At 54.3% G+C, this 15,541-nt stretch overlaps 2 protein-coding genes across 2 annotated transcripts; one reads left to right on the top strand and one right to left on the bottom strand.

The window, feature by feature from the left end:
• The first annotated feature begins 756 nt into the window (after nucleotides 1–756).
• Nucleotides 757–7,330, top strand: Eola2 (endothelium and lymphocyte associated ASCH domain 2). Its single transcript, XM_071606387.1, is given in 4 exon segments — nucleotides 757–1,512; nucleotides 5,565–6,026; nucleotides 6,808–6,970; nucleotides 6,972–7,330. Coding segments are annotated over 4 exon segments (699 nt in total). The 5' UTR covers nucleotides 757–1,481; the 3' UTR covers nucleotides 7,015–7,330.
• Nucleotides 7,331–8,278: 948 nt separating this feature from the next.
• On the bottom strand, nucleotides 8,279–9,934 carry LOC139703172 (heat shock transcription factor, X-linked member 3-like). The gene is made up of 2 exons (XM_071606102.1): nucleotides 9,356–9,934; nucleotides 8,279–8,941 (listed from the first exon to the last, which is right to left on the bottom strand). Exons 1-2 carry the CDS (start codon nucleotides 9,932–9,934, stop codon nucleotides 8,279–8,281), a joined length of 1,242 nt encoding a protein of 413 aa, XP_071462203.1.
• Between the last annotated feature and the right edge of the window lie 5,607 nt (nucleotides 9,935–15,541).

Genomic DNA, 15,541 nt, shown 5'->3' with positions numbered 1-15,541 from the left:
CCCGCCCCAACTCCTACCTCCTCGCAGCCCCCGACTCGGCTACAGGTTTCCCCAACCCCGGCCAGAACTCTCACTCCTCACAGCCAAGCCCACCTCCACCCGCAGCCCCTCCCAACTCCCCCCACTCACACACCCCCAACACTCACGTCACGCTAAGCCCCGCCCCTAACCTTCTCATTCCTTGCAGGCCCGCCACCAACTCCTACCTCACTCCTCACAGCCCTGCCCAAAACTTCTGGTTCTTGCAGCCTCGGCAAGCTCCTCCTTGCAACCCTGCCCGGAACTCCCACCCCACTCCTCTGGGCCCAGCACACCTCCACCCCCAGGCCACCCATCTCTTCCCGCGAACAGACCCGCAACTCCTCCCTCACTCCTGAAAGCCCCGCTCCCAAATACCACCTCATTCTTGCAGCCCCGCCCCAACTCCTACCTCACTCCTTGCAGTCCCGCCAAGCTCCTCTGGACAAGCCCACCCAGAGTTCCTATCTCACTCCTTGCTGTCAGGACCCCAGAGCCTATGCCACTCATGGAAACACCGCCCCCAACTCCTACCTAAGCCCCGCGGAGCTCTTCTGGACAAACCCGCCCACAGCCCCTACTCACTCCTCACAGCCCAGAACAGCTCCACCCGCAGCCCCGCCCAGCTCCTCCCACCGGCTTGCCTCCACCGCCTACGTCACTCATCCCGCCACGCCCCCAACTCATTCTCATTCCTCACAGCCCCGCCCCAACTCCTACCTCACTCCTAGAAGCCTAGCTCCGCTACCCTGGCAGCACCCCGCGCCCCCAGCTTATACCTCAGCATTGTCCCCCCTTCCTACCTCCATACTCAACCCGCCCAAAACTCCTACCTTAGCACTCTCTCATGACTGGCCTTTCTCCTCTCTAAGCTCCAACCCTCCCCGCAGCACCGTCCCTAACGTTCTCTGAGGCTGGCCTCATTCCAACCTTTCCTTTTACTCCCGTGCGTCCCTTTCTAACTCTACTCCCTCTTCCTGGTCACGGGACTGCAGAGCTCAGATCCTGGTGGGATGGGCCAGGGCGTCAGGGCCTAGGGAGTCCAACAGCATTTTCTCTTGCCGCTTGGGGAGGAAGTGCGTGCTGGCATAAGGGCGTGATTACGTACGCGCCTGGCTCCCTATCCGTGGCACGTGGCTACAGGCGGTCGGCCTGATTGGCTGGGTACAAACAAGCTGCGAACCTACGTGAGGTGTACGTAATCACGTGTGGGCGTGCTTGCATGCGTGGGTGCGTGCCTGCCTGTGCTCCTGCTGGAAGGGACTTTGGGGGCTGGGCTAAGGCGCCAGCGTTAATGCCTGCGAGCCCCTGTCCACAACCTAAGGTGTCCCAGAGGCGGCAGCAGCAGCGCAGCCCCAACACCGGCCCAGCGCTCTCCTGGGCCTCATCATCTCCTCACCAGCCGGCGGAGCCCTTCCCAGGGCTGGTGGCCTCTCCTGGGCCGCGGTGGACTGTCCGGTCCGATGGTCGCAGGTCGGAGTTGGACCGGTGCCAGTGAGTCCAGAGTCCTGAGACTGCCCGCGACCTAAGAGAGCCAGGATCACCCCTGCGGGCGCCTGTGTGCCCCTCGCTTCTCCTAAGGTGCCTCTGGACTGGGGTTTCCCTGGAAGTGGGACCCAAAACCCATGCAGTGGAGCCCTAGTCAGCCCCTACTCCGACAGGCTTCACGCCCTATCTTCGGCCAAGTGCGTGTTTGTGATGTGCTTCTGCCAGCACACAGCTAGTGTGCTGCTCCACTCACACCTGCCCCACCTTACCTTGAGCTGTGGACTCCCTGAGACCCCAGGCGATGAGATGTTCAGCTCTGTGCACTGGGTCGCTGTGCCCTGTGGGGTCTGCCCAGAATTAAAGTGAGGGTGATGTGATTTGGGGCCTCCACACCTTTGCCCTGAGACCATGGGAGGAGAGGTGCCAGTTTTCTGCTCTTGGATCCTGGGTCCTGGCCTAAGAGCAGGGCTCCTTTCCCGAACTGACTTCCCACCCACCTAACTGATACATCATGTGATCCTTGACCCAGACGGGACTAGCCCCACTGTCATGGGCATCGGTAGCAGACCCAAGCTCTGGTGAGGTGCACATGTGTGTTCCCCTTGAAACATGCCCTCCCAGATAGTCCTGGTCTTTGGTGCTCGCTGAGTAGAAAGCCTTCTGGTGCCACTGTACAGCATTGCTGTCTTATCCTTCACCTGTCCTCCTTACCTCCTGTCCTTGTGCAGGTGAAGAAGCTGAGACGAGCAGAATGGGGCTTCCCCCTCAAGCCCCAGGCAGGTACCCTCTACAGCCCCAGGCAGGAGGGGGCTCAACCCCCTGATTGCCTTTAGTTGTCACTAGGGAGTCCACCCACGCAGGTCATGTTTCAGAGTTGTGGTTTTGTGGTGTCCATGAGGAAGGTGTCAGCTCAGAAGCTGAGTGGCGGGAACTAGGCAGACCTCCACTCTGGTCACATATCTCAGTAGAGGAGATAGAAATGGTGAGGCCTGGTGAGAGGCATTCTGCCTTCTTCCTAAGTCATGAGGATGGGGGATCCTTTGTCACCCATCAGCAGGATGATGATGCTGTGGGCTGTGTGTGGGACAATGGCACCACTGGTTGGGTGAGTCTTTGTGGAAGGCCACTTGCTGGCGTATTTCAGCATCTTTGATGTGTATGCCAACAAGTTTGTGACAAAGAATACCAATTCTAGTGGCAGAAAGTGGGAAGCAGCTTCTAACTATCCATCGGTAGAGCAATGCATGATTGTGTAAATTATGGGACCGCCAAGAGTGGGATGCCATCCAGAAGACGAATAATGACGCAGATCAGGAGGTACAGAGAGGAAGAATGTGCTTGAAGTGCTATTGAATGGAAAGGTCTGGCCCTACTATGTGGAGATGTATGGTTGGGGAACACCTCACACCTATCTATTATTTTGCCAAGATAGCCATAAGAAAGTGCCACAAATTGGGTGACTTAAGGAACAGGAAGATATCCCCACACGTTTCTGGAGGCTGGAATGTGAAACCAAAGTGTCAGGGGGCTCTGAGTCTTCTGTGGGCCCTTGGAGAATCTGCTCTGTCCCTCTCCCAGCTTCTGGCTGTCGGTTGGCAATCTTCGGTGTTCCTTGACTTGAGGAAGCATCACCCCAATCTCTGCCTTCATCTTCTCATGGTGTTTTCCCTCTGTGTATGCACACCTCTAAATTCCCCAGTTTTGTAAGGACACCATCTATACTGGATGTGGGCCACCCTAGTCAGTTGAATTTTACTGGATTCTATTTGTAAAACATCCATCTTTATATTTCTGGTTGTGGTGTGAGGTGCTGGGGGTAAAGCCCTTCAAGACAGGGTATCTAAGGGGACACAGGGAAACCCTGAGGACCCAACAAAGGCCCTGGGGTAGGAACTGGCCCTGGGATGGAAGACAGGCCTGTGCAGCAGCAGCAGCAGCAGCAGCGGCAGCAGGGAGGTGGATAAAGGGGAAAGAGGGCTGATGGCAGGGGCAAGGAACCAGATCAGGAGGGGGCTTGTGGGCCTGGTGAGAAGTGTCTATTCTGACCTGGTTGGGCAGGAACCCTTGGAAGGTTTCAGCAGAGGAATGCCATGATGTGGTTGCCCCTGAATTGGGGTCGCTCCGACTACAGCTTGGATGCCAGAGAGCAGTGCCACATGCTGAGCAGTGATGAGGATACTGCTTGAGAAGCCAGCTGGTGGTAGGAGATTGGACTGGGATGGTGGCCATGTAGACCGACCATGGCATGGCATGGCATGAGATTGGGGATAGGCTTTGAGATATGGCCATGTGACATAGGTGGTGGATGAGGGAAAGAGAGGGAGGAAGGAGAGTTCTAGGTCTGGGGCAGGGATATGGTATAGGTGGTGACCCCACCTACAGATGTGGAAGGGAGGTGGATTTGGTGTGCAGGGGTTGGGTCCTCAGTCTGTGGGCCTGACCAGGAAAGGCTGAGGCTAGGAAAGTTTGGCCAGTGGGCCATGTAGTAGAGGGGCCAGCAAGCACTCTGGAAGCCTGGGAAGGAGTTGGAAAGGGGATGGTCAGCCAGACCTGGGCTGCTGAGGGTCATGTGAGATGAAGACAGAACTAGCCAAACCCATATTCAGTGCCTGTGGGATACCAGATACCCCAAGGGGAGGGTTCATGTAGCGAGGGCTTGAGTTCAGTGAGGTGAGGAGGGAGACGTAGAGAGCTTTGCTGAGGCCTCTGCTGTGCAGAGTTGTCGCGGAGGGAGACAGAAGCTGGAGGAACATCCTTCACGTGACGCAGCACGTGCGGGCACAGATCCGTGTGCAGAGGAGTCCTTTGTGTCAGGGAGGAGTAGTTTTCCTGAGCGAGAGCACAGAGTCAGGGCCCAGGCCCTGGAGTGAGGTAGAGAAGGGATGGCTTGTTAGGGGAAGCCCAGCCCTAGAAAGAGGAGGAAGGCAGAAGATCTGGCACAGAAAGGGAGGCTGTGGGTTGGTGGAGGAATGAGTGCCAGGCTTCTTTTGTCCTGATGGGGCCTTGTCTTTGGAGGATGGGTGTATTTCCTTAAAACCGTAGGAGATACTTGGGGTGAAGTGGATGGGCTTGAAGAGGGTGCAGGGAGGCACTAGGCAGAGTGGAGGGGGCAGCTCATGGGTAAAGGGCAGTGTTGCCAGAGGACAGGACCCCCGGCTTGATGTTGCTGCCGCTACCAAGAGTAGCCACCATTTGGGACTGTCGTACTAGGTGCCAGGGAATGGCTGAGTGCTCCCAGCACCTGGCCTGCCCTCACAGCCCCAAGGAAACCGAGGCTGCATGACCTTCAAAGAGTGAGCTGAGGTTCTGCCATCAAGCCCTGGTGGCTGCCCTGATGAGGGCCTGGGCTTCTCACTGAGCATAGCACAGGCTTCCTGTGGAAGGGGTCCATCGTCTCCTGAGGTACATGCAGGAAAAGGGGAGGGCCTCGTCAGGGAGTGCCTGAGGTCAGTCTGTTCCACTGTGGGCAGTTGCTTCATCTTTCAGCTCCTCCTTCTCTCAGCCATAGAGGGGGCTTAGCAAGTGCTACTGGGCCTGCTGGGTCATTTGAGGATTAAATTCAGTCTTCTAAGGGAGGATCCTGAGCATTCCAGGGCCGGGCACACGGAAGGTGTATGCACACTGGGTAATTGTTCTTATTCTCAGGATTCTTTGTCTTGGCTCAGGTGGGTGGGGGATGGGGCTTGAGGAGCATGACACCCAAGTGGGTCTGGAGTAGATACTGACAGGCCACTTGACATCACAGGGAGTTCTGACATAGGAACCGATAAATGTTGGACACCCAGGAATCGTGCGCAGCAGCCTGCAGTGGTGGGAGCCAGACACTGAGGGACGGCAATGCTTGTGGTGGCGTGGCCAGGTGCGGAGAGTGGTATTGGGGCGATGTGGGCAGACAGGAGAAGAGAGATCCAGGCCTGTTCCTCTGTGCCAAAGGCAGCCCACTCAGGGTGAAGCCCCAAGTAGGCCAAAGGGGGCCTCCCTCCTCTGTTTTCACCTAGGACATGGTGACTCCGGTCATGCTACTGACCACACACTGCCCTGCCTGTGCCTTTCTCTAGCTGTTGACATCCTACTCCACGTGCTCGCCAAAGACTCCACAGGATGGAACGGAATCATCCACACCCCAGCACCCTGCCTTGAGCCCATGGTGGAGCAGGGCCTCAGTGACTGTGCGGTGACAGGTAGAAGCAGCGACCCTCAAGGTCAGTGCGGTTTCAGGGCCCCGGGGAAGGACGACTTTGCTGGCTGTGAGCCCAAAGGGAAGAAGATGAAGTTTTCCTGCCTGTCCTTCCGGCAGCCTTATGCCGGTTTTGTCTTGAATGGAGTCAAGACCCTGGAAACGCGGTGGCATCCCCTGCTGAAGAGCCACCGGAACTGCACCATTGCCATCCACATTGCTCAGAGGGACTGGGAAGACAGCTGCTGGAGGGAGCTGCTGGTGGAGAGGCTGCAGATGAGCCCTGGGCAGATTCAGGCCTTACTCTGGGAAGGGGAGAAGTTTGGCCGAGGAGTGATAGCTGGTAAGTGGGGGCATGCCGACCAGGGTGCAGAGAGCTCCAGATTTGCCCCCCCGGATGGTGCTCTGAGGTTCATGGCTTCTGTTCGGTTTTCCCTTGAACTGGTGGGCATGTTTGCTGCAGTTTCCCTGAGCAGCACACCTTTGGAGGGGCCGCAAGAGGCACTGGGCTGGGGGTCTGCGGGCCTGGCTGCACACAACCTTGGTAAATCACCTCTCTCCTCTGGGCTGCAGTTGCTGTTTGTGATCTGAGAGGTGTCTGTCTGTGGCACGTGGCCACTGAGTGCATGCCTCCAAGTCCAGAAGGGGCAGCACTGCATACCGTTCCAGTTGAGTGGCCTCTAGAGTGAGGCTGCCTGCCCGGCTTCATGTGCCTGCCACACCCGTGATGTTCCCTGGGCGCGTGCCCAACCTCTCAGCTGTCCAGGTCCCGCATTGGCACCTGCCACCTGGTGACCTCCTGAGGCGTCCCGTTGGCAGTGGTTACCCCTGCAGGCACGGTGCCCTTCTGATAAGTAACTGCCACCTCAGCAGTCTTATGGGGCCCACCCATCCCTTGTGCGTCCTCAGTGAGGACAAGGCTCTTTCCTATTCATGTCACCCTGGATTTCATGAACAGAGTGTGGCAGGTCACCAGTGTTGAGTGAGAAAGACTCAACTTGCCTCTAGTCTTTTTAGTGATATTTTGGGCTCCAGCAGTGTGCCTTTCAATCACCCTGTCATCACACGGCGGGCCTTGGATTATGGAAGGGAAAGCCTTCTGTGTGTTTTCTCTTTGGGCACAGGGCTCGTGGACATCGGAGAAACGTTGCAGTACCCGGAAAACTTAGCTCCCGACGAGGTTGTGGAACTGGAAAATCAAGCTGTTCTTACCAACCTGCGGCAGAAGTATTTGACAGTGGTTTCAAACCCCAGGTGGTTACTGGAGCCTGTACCCCAGAAAGGGGGTGGACATTCCGGAACATCTGATCCCCGTGGCATACAAGGTGTGACCACTGTGGGCTCCAGAGAGGAAAGTTGTTGAGACACCCAGTAAATCATGAAACAGACCCAAGAAAATCAGGTTAAGTGTGAATCGCCACAGCCCTCAGCGCTGCTCGTGGACACAGATTGCTATGCTCACAAGAAGGGAACGGGGAAGGCGGACTTTCCCTGGGCAGTGCCTCCTTGGGCTCATTGAGATCATGTGTGGTACCTTGACCTTCAGGGGACAGGCAAGGCCACCAGGAAATGTCTTGGCATTGCCCCTAATTTTGGTCCAGCTACTTTCTAGATTGTGCAAATAAATGTCCAGATGGTAACTGTTTAGTGCTTGGGGCACCCTTGTGGCTTTTTCCGGCTCTTTCTTTGAGTCAGAGCTCTGGGGTGTATGAAGAGCACCCAGGGGCATGGTGGGAAGTCTGGGACCTGGCACTGAATCCTGCTGGAGAATGACCAGCAGGTCATGGCCCAGTGCATCCCAGGTGAAGAGAACACTGGACTTGGAGCAGCCATCTGTTCCCTCTTGTCATTCTCACGCTGTGGGAAAAGTGTCCCTGGGTTCTGCATGGATGTCATGCAGCTACTTCCTTCCCAAGCAGAGGATCCTAAATACTGCTGTGATTGAGTCAGGTCGACTTTTGTAGAGACACGTGTGCTGTTTATTTTGTAGCAATCTTTTGTTGACTTTGTAGCACAGTCTCTAGTGGTAGTTATCTGTGGGGACCAGGGGCAGGGGCTCTCCCCACCCTCATGGAGACTGGCATGGCCTGACTCTTGTGAGGCAGGATATAGTACCGTCCATCCCCTCCCAGATGGGAGCCTGATTTTAGGCCTGCAAAGAGGCCCACTGTGTGTTGGGAGACTTCCTGGCAACTCTGGGGTGGGGTTGCCCTGTCAGGAAGGAATCTCCTGCGTTGAGATACCTGAGTTGTGTGAGGTGATTCCCAGGTCAGGAGCCAGGCTCTTCTGTCTTCTGACCAGCGGGCCATTCAGGGACCAGATCTTGCTGAGCTCACACTCACCATTGCCCAGCCAGGTCCTGCACTGGGGGCGTGGAACAGCTGCTGCTTCCAAAGGAACGGGGTTAGGGGGACCTAAGCAGCACCAGCCACCACATTGTGCAAGAGTAGCACGGGAGCTTACCAAGAACAGGACTCACGACTCTTCTTTACATCATTTATTTACCCCTTCAGAGTTTTGTTTTCCTCTGTCAAGACCAAAAGTGAGTTCAACATTAGAAAATGTTGACTTTTATCATTGGTGCGTGGGCTGAGTTCAAGGACCTGTGTTGTCCTTGAACTGCTCACAGAATACACATTTGTAATCTGAGGAGCCCTCCTGCACCTCCTCCTCACCCTCACGTTGGCCTTCACCTTCACCTTCACCATCCTCTGGGGGCTCCCTTGGGGACATGGCTGAGAGGGCGGCCAGCAGGATGGAGTAACAAGTGTTGTACAAAGACATGACTGAGCAACAATCAGGGTAACCCTGGGGGCCTCTGGGCACTTCCCCCTCGCCTTCCATTCCAGCAGTAGCTTGGGACGAAGGTGTGCCGTCTTCAGAGGTGCCCTCCCCATCAGGGCTGCTTGGCTCCTGCGGGAGCTGGTTTTCCAGGGGTTGTTCAGAGACACTGCTCATCGCCCACAGCCCAGAGGGCATGAAGGGCTGTGTGCCTCTGAGCGCCTGGTGGTCCAGGGCTTCCCTCTGGGGCAGCTCGTGCTCTGCCTTGACCTCATGGTGGAAGCTTGGGGAGCATCTGGTACAGACCAGCTTCTTTTTCTTGGCAGATGATGCGCCACTCTCTCGCCCAGCAGCCGGGTTCTTCAGTGGCGTTGGTATGCAGGTCCCACGCTGAGCAGAGCTTCTTGCTTCTCCTTTTTTACGGATGTTTTCCAGGAGCCCTGGCTTGTCTTTCTGGAAATTGGAGTTGCGGTAGATCTGAAACAAAAGGAAAAGTTTTAGCTTTCCTGGGGTAAAGGGTGCCTTGCTCCGCCCACCCCCACCCAGAATCCTAATGGACTTGGTTTGCAATGGAGGAAATCATTTTCAAGTTCCCGGCCAGTGTGGCCGCCCTTCCTGCGTGACCTCACTAAAGAAAATTCATAGGTCAAGGGGGTCAAACACATGCATGACAGTAACTGGCCTCTCAGCCCTTTTTTTCTTGCCTTCAGATTATCTTTAAAGGGTTGTCGCTTAACATGAAATGCTGAATGTTCATCTTTCCATAGGTGATCTACCACACTAGACCAGTGATCCCTGGAAATGAGCCCTTGCAGTGGAATTCATCTGGGGGCGCTAGGAAGGCATTCAAGAAACAGGGACAGTGGGTGACAGGAGTACTTTCTACTTTACCATCATTCTCTTCTTCCCCTGAGAGTAAGCTGATGCATCTTTTGGGCGGATCTTGCTGAATCCATAGAGGTTCAGCTGGCGAATGAAATTCTTCAGACTGTCAGTTTCAAAAATCCTCTCTGCGCCCCTCCGGCCAAGGACCTCTCTCTGGAAAAGGTCAGCCTCGATGACCACGATGTCTCCTTCGCCACCCCAGCACACAGACTTGAAGGTGTCATCCTCCACTATTGCCCAAAGCTTTCTGGGGAAGGAGAGCCCGAGAAGGTTCTCAGTGCCTTCCTCGCTGGTCTCCGGCCGGCTCGGTTCTTCTGGTGACTGGCTCGGTTCTTCTGGTGGCTGGCTTCGACCTTCTGGTGGCTGGCTCCGACCTTCTGGTGGCTGGCTCGGTTCTTCCAGTGGCTGGCTCTCTTGGGAGCCGGGATCTTGGCTCAGGGCTTGGTCATCATACCCGTCCAAACCCTGTCCCGAATCCACCTTGGGATCAGGTGAAGGATGAGATAGGGGCTTGCTCGCTGGCTCTTCGCTGACCAACGAGGCCACCTGGATTTCAGAGTGCTCTTTGACACTCTCACTGGCCATGGTGCCACACTATCAGGAGCATTTCCTACCCAAGACTGGTGTAGACGTCCTAGCGAGTCTAAAGTGCCTTCGTCCAGGGAAGAGGCTCTATAAATACAGTCCGAGAAGTTCTAGAGCCTCGTAGCAAGGCAACTAGGCACTGACATCACCGTCCTCTTTATTTGTCATGCGATGTCACAGAGCTGACGGGAAGCCAGGCTGGAGGGGGAGTGCTGGTGGAGGGTAGAGGACGGGAGGGGCAGCGGGGGCCCCAGCTTCCCTTTGCTCAAAGTGTACAAAGGTGTGGTTCACATTCCTAGAGAAGTCTCCCTTATGCTGACAGGCACATTGTGTCACCTGCCAGCCTCTCCCTAGAAGAGATGAGAAACCAAGACCCCATAGCCGCTCCACTCCCAGAGATAGAGGAGGCCTGTTGCAATCCTCTCTGATTTGCTCAAAGACCAGTCCCCAGTTAGTTTGAGCCTGGGTATTACTGAGCCAGCACTGGTCATGTGGGCTGCTGGGTGGCCATACCTCCGAGGTACGGTGGCCCAGCCTTTGGTGGGTAGCCCCCTGCCTTCCTCCCCCCTCCCCCCGCCATCTCCTCCCTACTTGGTATCTTCCAACTGCACCTGTGGGTTGCTAGGATCTTCTCCCATGGGCCCAAATAAGGAGTGTGTTTCATTGCCACTTCAGGTTGTCCCAAACTAGGAGTAGAGCAGTGCCAAGCAGGGCGGGAGCGCCTCTAGTGTTGAAGGATCGTGTTCCTTCCCCCTGTTGTGTGGTTGAAGGGCAGCGTCTCAGCTGAACTTGGGAGGCTCCTCTCGAGCTCGGCTTACTGCCAAGCCTCATCCCTCCGCAGATGACGACAAAACTGCCCTTAGTTTCCACTGCTCCCCCCGCTGCCCTTCTCATTGCCCAACACGTGCACAATCTTGAGGCCTTGTCCACAGGTGTTCCTAAGGAAAGTTGCTTCTCATTTAGCTAGACATGACAGAACCATCCCAAACAGGCACCTGACCACGTGTTTTTGAAAATTACACCACTCTGAGCGTGTGGGTAGCAGTTAAAACCCCCCAAAGTCACCCTCCATGACAGATGAGGATACAAGACTGGTTTTGGACATCCATGGGAGACAGTTTGTCCTTACAGTCACTGTACCGGGGGCAAGGGTTTACAGCGGAAGACACCTACCCCAGGCTGAGAGGCACTAGGGTCCTCATCCCACTACGTGGTCCCCTTTGTCCTGTCCAAGGCTCAGCCCATTGTTTATATGCAGAGCTCAAAGAGGGTTGGAAGGAAATGCTACCCAGGGGCCCTTTCAGTCCATGGGCTCTAATGCTTCATCATGTCCCTGTGTCTGGATTCAGTTCCCATGGAGAAGATGCTTTCAAACAAGTTTACAAAGCATTCACCCAAGGACTCAGTGTCACTCACACCTTAGCACGTGCATTTAGCGTCTGTACAATAAAATGGAGGTGGTGGGTCGTGTCAGTGAAGGAGGCTTCTGGGGTTTTCAGTTAAACTGCCAAGGACCTTCGTTAAATGCCAACTTCTCTTTTCTTAGGCAAATTCTCGTGACTAGGAATGATGTTTTGTGGTATCCTTACAGCCTGTGGTGGTCAGCTTAGTGTTATGACAGTGAAATGCTCGAGGCGGCTAGTCTATGAGGAGAAAAGCCCACACTTAGCCCCAGGTTCTGCCAGTTGCAGGCCTTGGACCCAAGTCTCTGGACCTCTGTTGAGGGCGGCACATCATGCCAGGAGCATATGTTGGAGCAAATCGTTGATGTCCCCAGCCCAGAATGAGAGACATGATGGGCTAGGGTCCCACAGTCCCCCTCCAGGCCATGCTTCAGTGACCCAAAGACCTCCCAACGGGGCTGCACTGGGACTGAGCCTTTGACACACAGACCCTTGGGGGACACTTAACATCCAGATACTAGTGCTGGCTTCTGGAGGACTTGGCTGAGGACTCATAAAGGGATTGGGCCCTTGGGTGGGAGGGAGGTGCAAGTGAAGAACTGGACTGGGGAACCCAAACCTCTGGCCTTCAACAAAGAGCCAGTGTTTAATTGATTTCATGTAGACACCCTGGTGTCCTGTGGCTTCTGTAGGACCCTTAGGTAAGCATCACCTGTTTTAAGTCACAAAGTATCTGCTGGGATTAGCAGTGCAAGACACCAGGCTCCTCTTAGTCCTGAGGAGGAATCGCTCACAGTGCTGGCTGCTCCTTGAGGAGCAGCGTTAGGAGAAGGCCAGCATCCCTGCACTCCCCTCAGCAGTCTGGCCCACAGGTTCAGCTCCAGACCTTCAGCCACCACTCGGACAGTCTCTGGGCCTCAGCATGCACAAGCCCCTTTCAGTGCTCCTAAGGCCCCCAGGCGCCAGACTGGGTACCGCTGGATCCCTAGTACTGTCCTCTGAGCTCCCTGAGAGCTCCCTGCTCTTGCCCTGCCCATGCTGTCCTCTCATCTGGGAATGCCCTTCTCTACCCAGAGGGCACTCAGCTTTGTGAGCAGCTGCGTATTAGTGAAGACCTTTTGGCTGATATCACAGACAAAACTCAGAACTTGAATGGCCAAACACAAGTTTGTGTTTTGTGTACAAAATTCTCTCTCTCTCTTTTTTTTTTTTTTTGGTCCCAGGGATTGAACCCAGGGGTACTTAAACACCAAACCACATCCCTAGCCCTTTTTTTATATTTTATTAGAGACGAGGTCTCACTGAGTTGCATAGGGCCTCACTAAGTTGCTGAGGCTGGGTTTGAACCCTTGATCCTCCTGCCTCAGCCTCCTGAGTCACTGGGATTATAGGCGTGCACCCCCAGCTCTGCTCTCAGGTGACCCAGGGGTCCAGAATGCTTCCATCCTCTGTTTTGTTATTGAAAGGAGGAAGAAAGCATGGAAATGCATACTGGCTCTCAAATGCCAGGTGGGAGGGAGGTGGAAGTGAAGAACTGGACTGGGGAAATGACCAAATGACACTGTCACTCTTGTCTCAGTGGCAAGGAAATGTCACGTGTCCCTTCTTATCTATGAGCAGGTGGACAGCAGTGTTGCCCCATGCCCAGGAAGGAGAGAAGATATGGCTGGGAACTGGAACTCTCTCCCCAAATCTGTTAGAGAGTTGGAGCTCAACCAGGAGCAAACACTGTCCTTGTTAGGCCACCACACTCATTTTTTGGAGCAGTTTCTGAGAAGACCAGATTTGCCTTGAAGTTTTAGGTGCCTGCTGTGGCTGATGATTTCAGTCCAACAGTATCCTATGGAATTGAAGAGGATCACGTCAAAGCTACCAGATAGGGTTCCCCTTCTTCACCCTCACAGCACATTTCTGCATTTGCCTCTGCAATACCATCCTCTCAGTAGGCTGAGGGTTACCCCTTTCATTTGATTCAGGGTAAAATCTTAACCACTGAGCCTCTGCCACCCTCCACATGGCCATTCTTGCCTGAACACCTGGACAGGTGCATTAGTCACACTGAAGCCAGCATTTTCCTGTGAAGCCAGTGCCAGACAGGTGGTAAAAAGATGGTGAATTGCTTTCTCTTTGTGTATATGTGATAAATTTTGAGCTAGCAGATGGGCACGGGGGGTACACACCCACAATCCTAGGGACATGGGAGGCTGAGGAAGGAGGACAGCGAGTTTGAGGCCAGCCTGGGAAATAGTGAGACCCCGTCTCACAATAAAATCAGACAAGGGCAAGGGATATAGCTCAGTGCTTGGCTAGTGTGAGTGAGGCCCTGGGTTCAGTCCCTGTGCCAGGGATTGAACAAATTTCAGCCAGCATCTCCACCAAGGAAGCACTTTCAGCTCCTAAGAGGATTCCAGGGTCTCCAGAGTTCAGATTCATTAGATGCTTGCTCCTGATCTGCACTTTCAGGGAGATGTTAGGTACTGAACACTTAAAGAAGCCCATCTGTTTGTGTTCACTTCCTAGAGAAGTGTCAAACAAGAAGCTCACTAAAATCCTACTGCCAATATCCAAGTGGCCTCCAAGGGCCTCCCTCCACCCTCAGGGTTATATCTCCAAGACCAATGGATAATGGGCCAAGTCAAAGTCTACGTGAAGTGCACTGGGAAATCAAAGAACAAGCTAACACCCTGGTAGGGATAGCTGGTAGGTCTAAGACCACCGTCCCTAGACAACTGTTCTGACCAAGGGCCTGTGGCTATCAGACAGGAGTCGGGGTGAGATGTGGGAGAGCCAGGGGACTTCTGCAGGCAGTAAGAATGCTGTGGGTCACATGACACAGGCTCCAGAGGAGGCAGCAGGGAAGGGCTGGGTAGCAGTCCAGGTACCAGAGTTGAAACACGGGCACATGGGGGACAACAAGGGAAATGGTGACTGTAATGAGGGAAACTACTGGAACTGGGCAATCAGCTCTCAAGGAACCAACTGTAAAGAACCCCACCTTCTCTGGAATTGCTGTCATTTATGTACTAATTTAGGTACCAAGGATTGAACCCAGGGGTGCTTAACCACGGAGCCACAACCCCAGCCCATTTTATTTTATTTTATTTTTTGAGACAGGGTCTCACTAACTTGCTTAGAGCTTCGATAAATTGCTGAGGCTGGCTTTGAACTGCAATCCTCCTGCCTCAGCTCCGCAAGTCACTGAGATTTCAGACAGGCTTGTGCTAGGATTGCTTTTTAGTATTTTGGCCTCCCCTAGGATCTTTCTTATGGGTCACCAGAGGGACATTTTGCAGTGCTGAGAAATTATTACTAAGTCAGAAGGTCACCCTCAGCCTGGGAGTCCTGGGAAAATCGAGGGCTCAAGATGAATTCAGACCAAGGGTCTCTTTGCAGCCCCGTCACTAACCAGCTTCTCCTGTCAGAAGTCGCCCACCAGTCAGCCTCCAGGTCTTCTTCTGCCCAGGGAGACTGATGAGACCTGTCCAGTAGGACTTTTGGGACATGGGTACAGAACGGAAAGCTCCTGGGCTGGTGCCTGGCCTGGAAAGGAACGGTAGTGAGTGGCAGATAGCTGCAGTTCCTAATAGTCCTGGATCCCAGCCTCCACCACTCCGGGGCATCCTTGGCATTGGTTGTCACCGACACACATTGGAAATTATGCAGCTTAGTTCGATATGGAATCCCCCATCAGCCAAAGCGGAAGCTCCCTGACTCAAATTCAGTAAACATTTCCTCTGGGTGAACAGATTGCAAAATGTGGGCGTAGAGGAGTCTTCCCCACTGGGAGGATCTTAGGATTTGAGTCAGGACTCACTCCTACCCTCCCAGATTCTGTTCCATCCAAACCACGATTTCCATTCATTCCATCGCCATGCAAAATCAACTGCTTGATTACAGTGGGTGGAATTACACTGGTACCCTAATTAAAACACCACTTTACTGCAGAGTCAGCTCTGGCTCTCCCAACCAAGCAGAGGAGGTCCTGGCCAGGGACTTCTAGGCCTCACTTCTTGAGACATTCAGTCTTCTCTCTCTACAGATCCTTGCAGTTGATGGTAACTGAGCACCAAGCTCTCCTGTTGTGTCCAACCACACAGCACCTCTCACACCTGCCCCAGGTGGAGATTCTGTTCTGCTTCATTCACCATCAAAGGGAACGACTCAGAGTAGTCTTCCATTCTCTCAGCCTTAAGACACACCATCT

The sequence above is a fragment of the Marmota flaviventris genome, chromosome X (assembly GCF_047511675.1).
Source record: "Marmota flaviventris isolate mMarFla1 chromosome X, mMarFla1.hap1, whole genome shotgun sequence".
Lineage (NCBI taxonomy): Eukaryota > Metazoa > Chordata > Mammalia > Rodentia > Sciuridae > Marmota > Marmota flaviventris.
This window is presented reverse-complemented; position numbering and strand designations above follow the sequence as displayed.

What these genes read in the sequence shown, in the direction of transcription:
- LOC139703172 (XM_071606102.1), bottom strand. Translation starts at nt 9,934, where the DNA reads ATGGCCAGTGAGAGTGTCAAAGAGCACTCTGAAATCCAGGTGGCCTCG. An exon ending in AGGGGAAGAAGAGAATGATG is followed by an intron (nt 8,942 to 9,355) that starts GTAAAGTAGAAA and finishes CTTTTGTTTCAG; the next exon opens with ATCTACCGCAACTCCAATTT.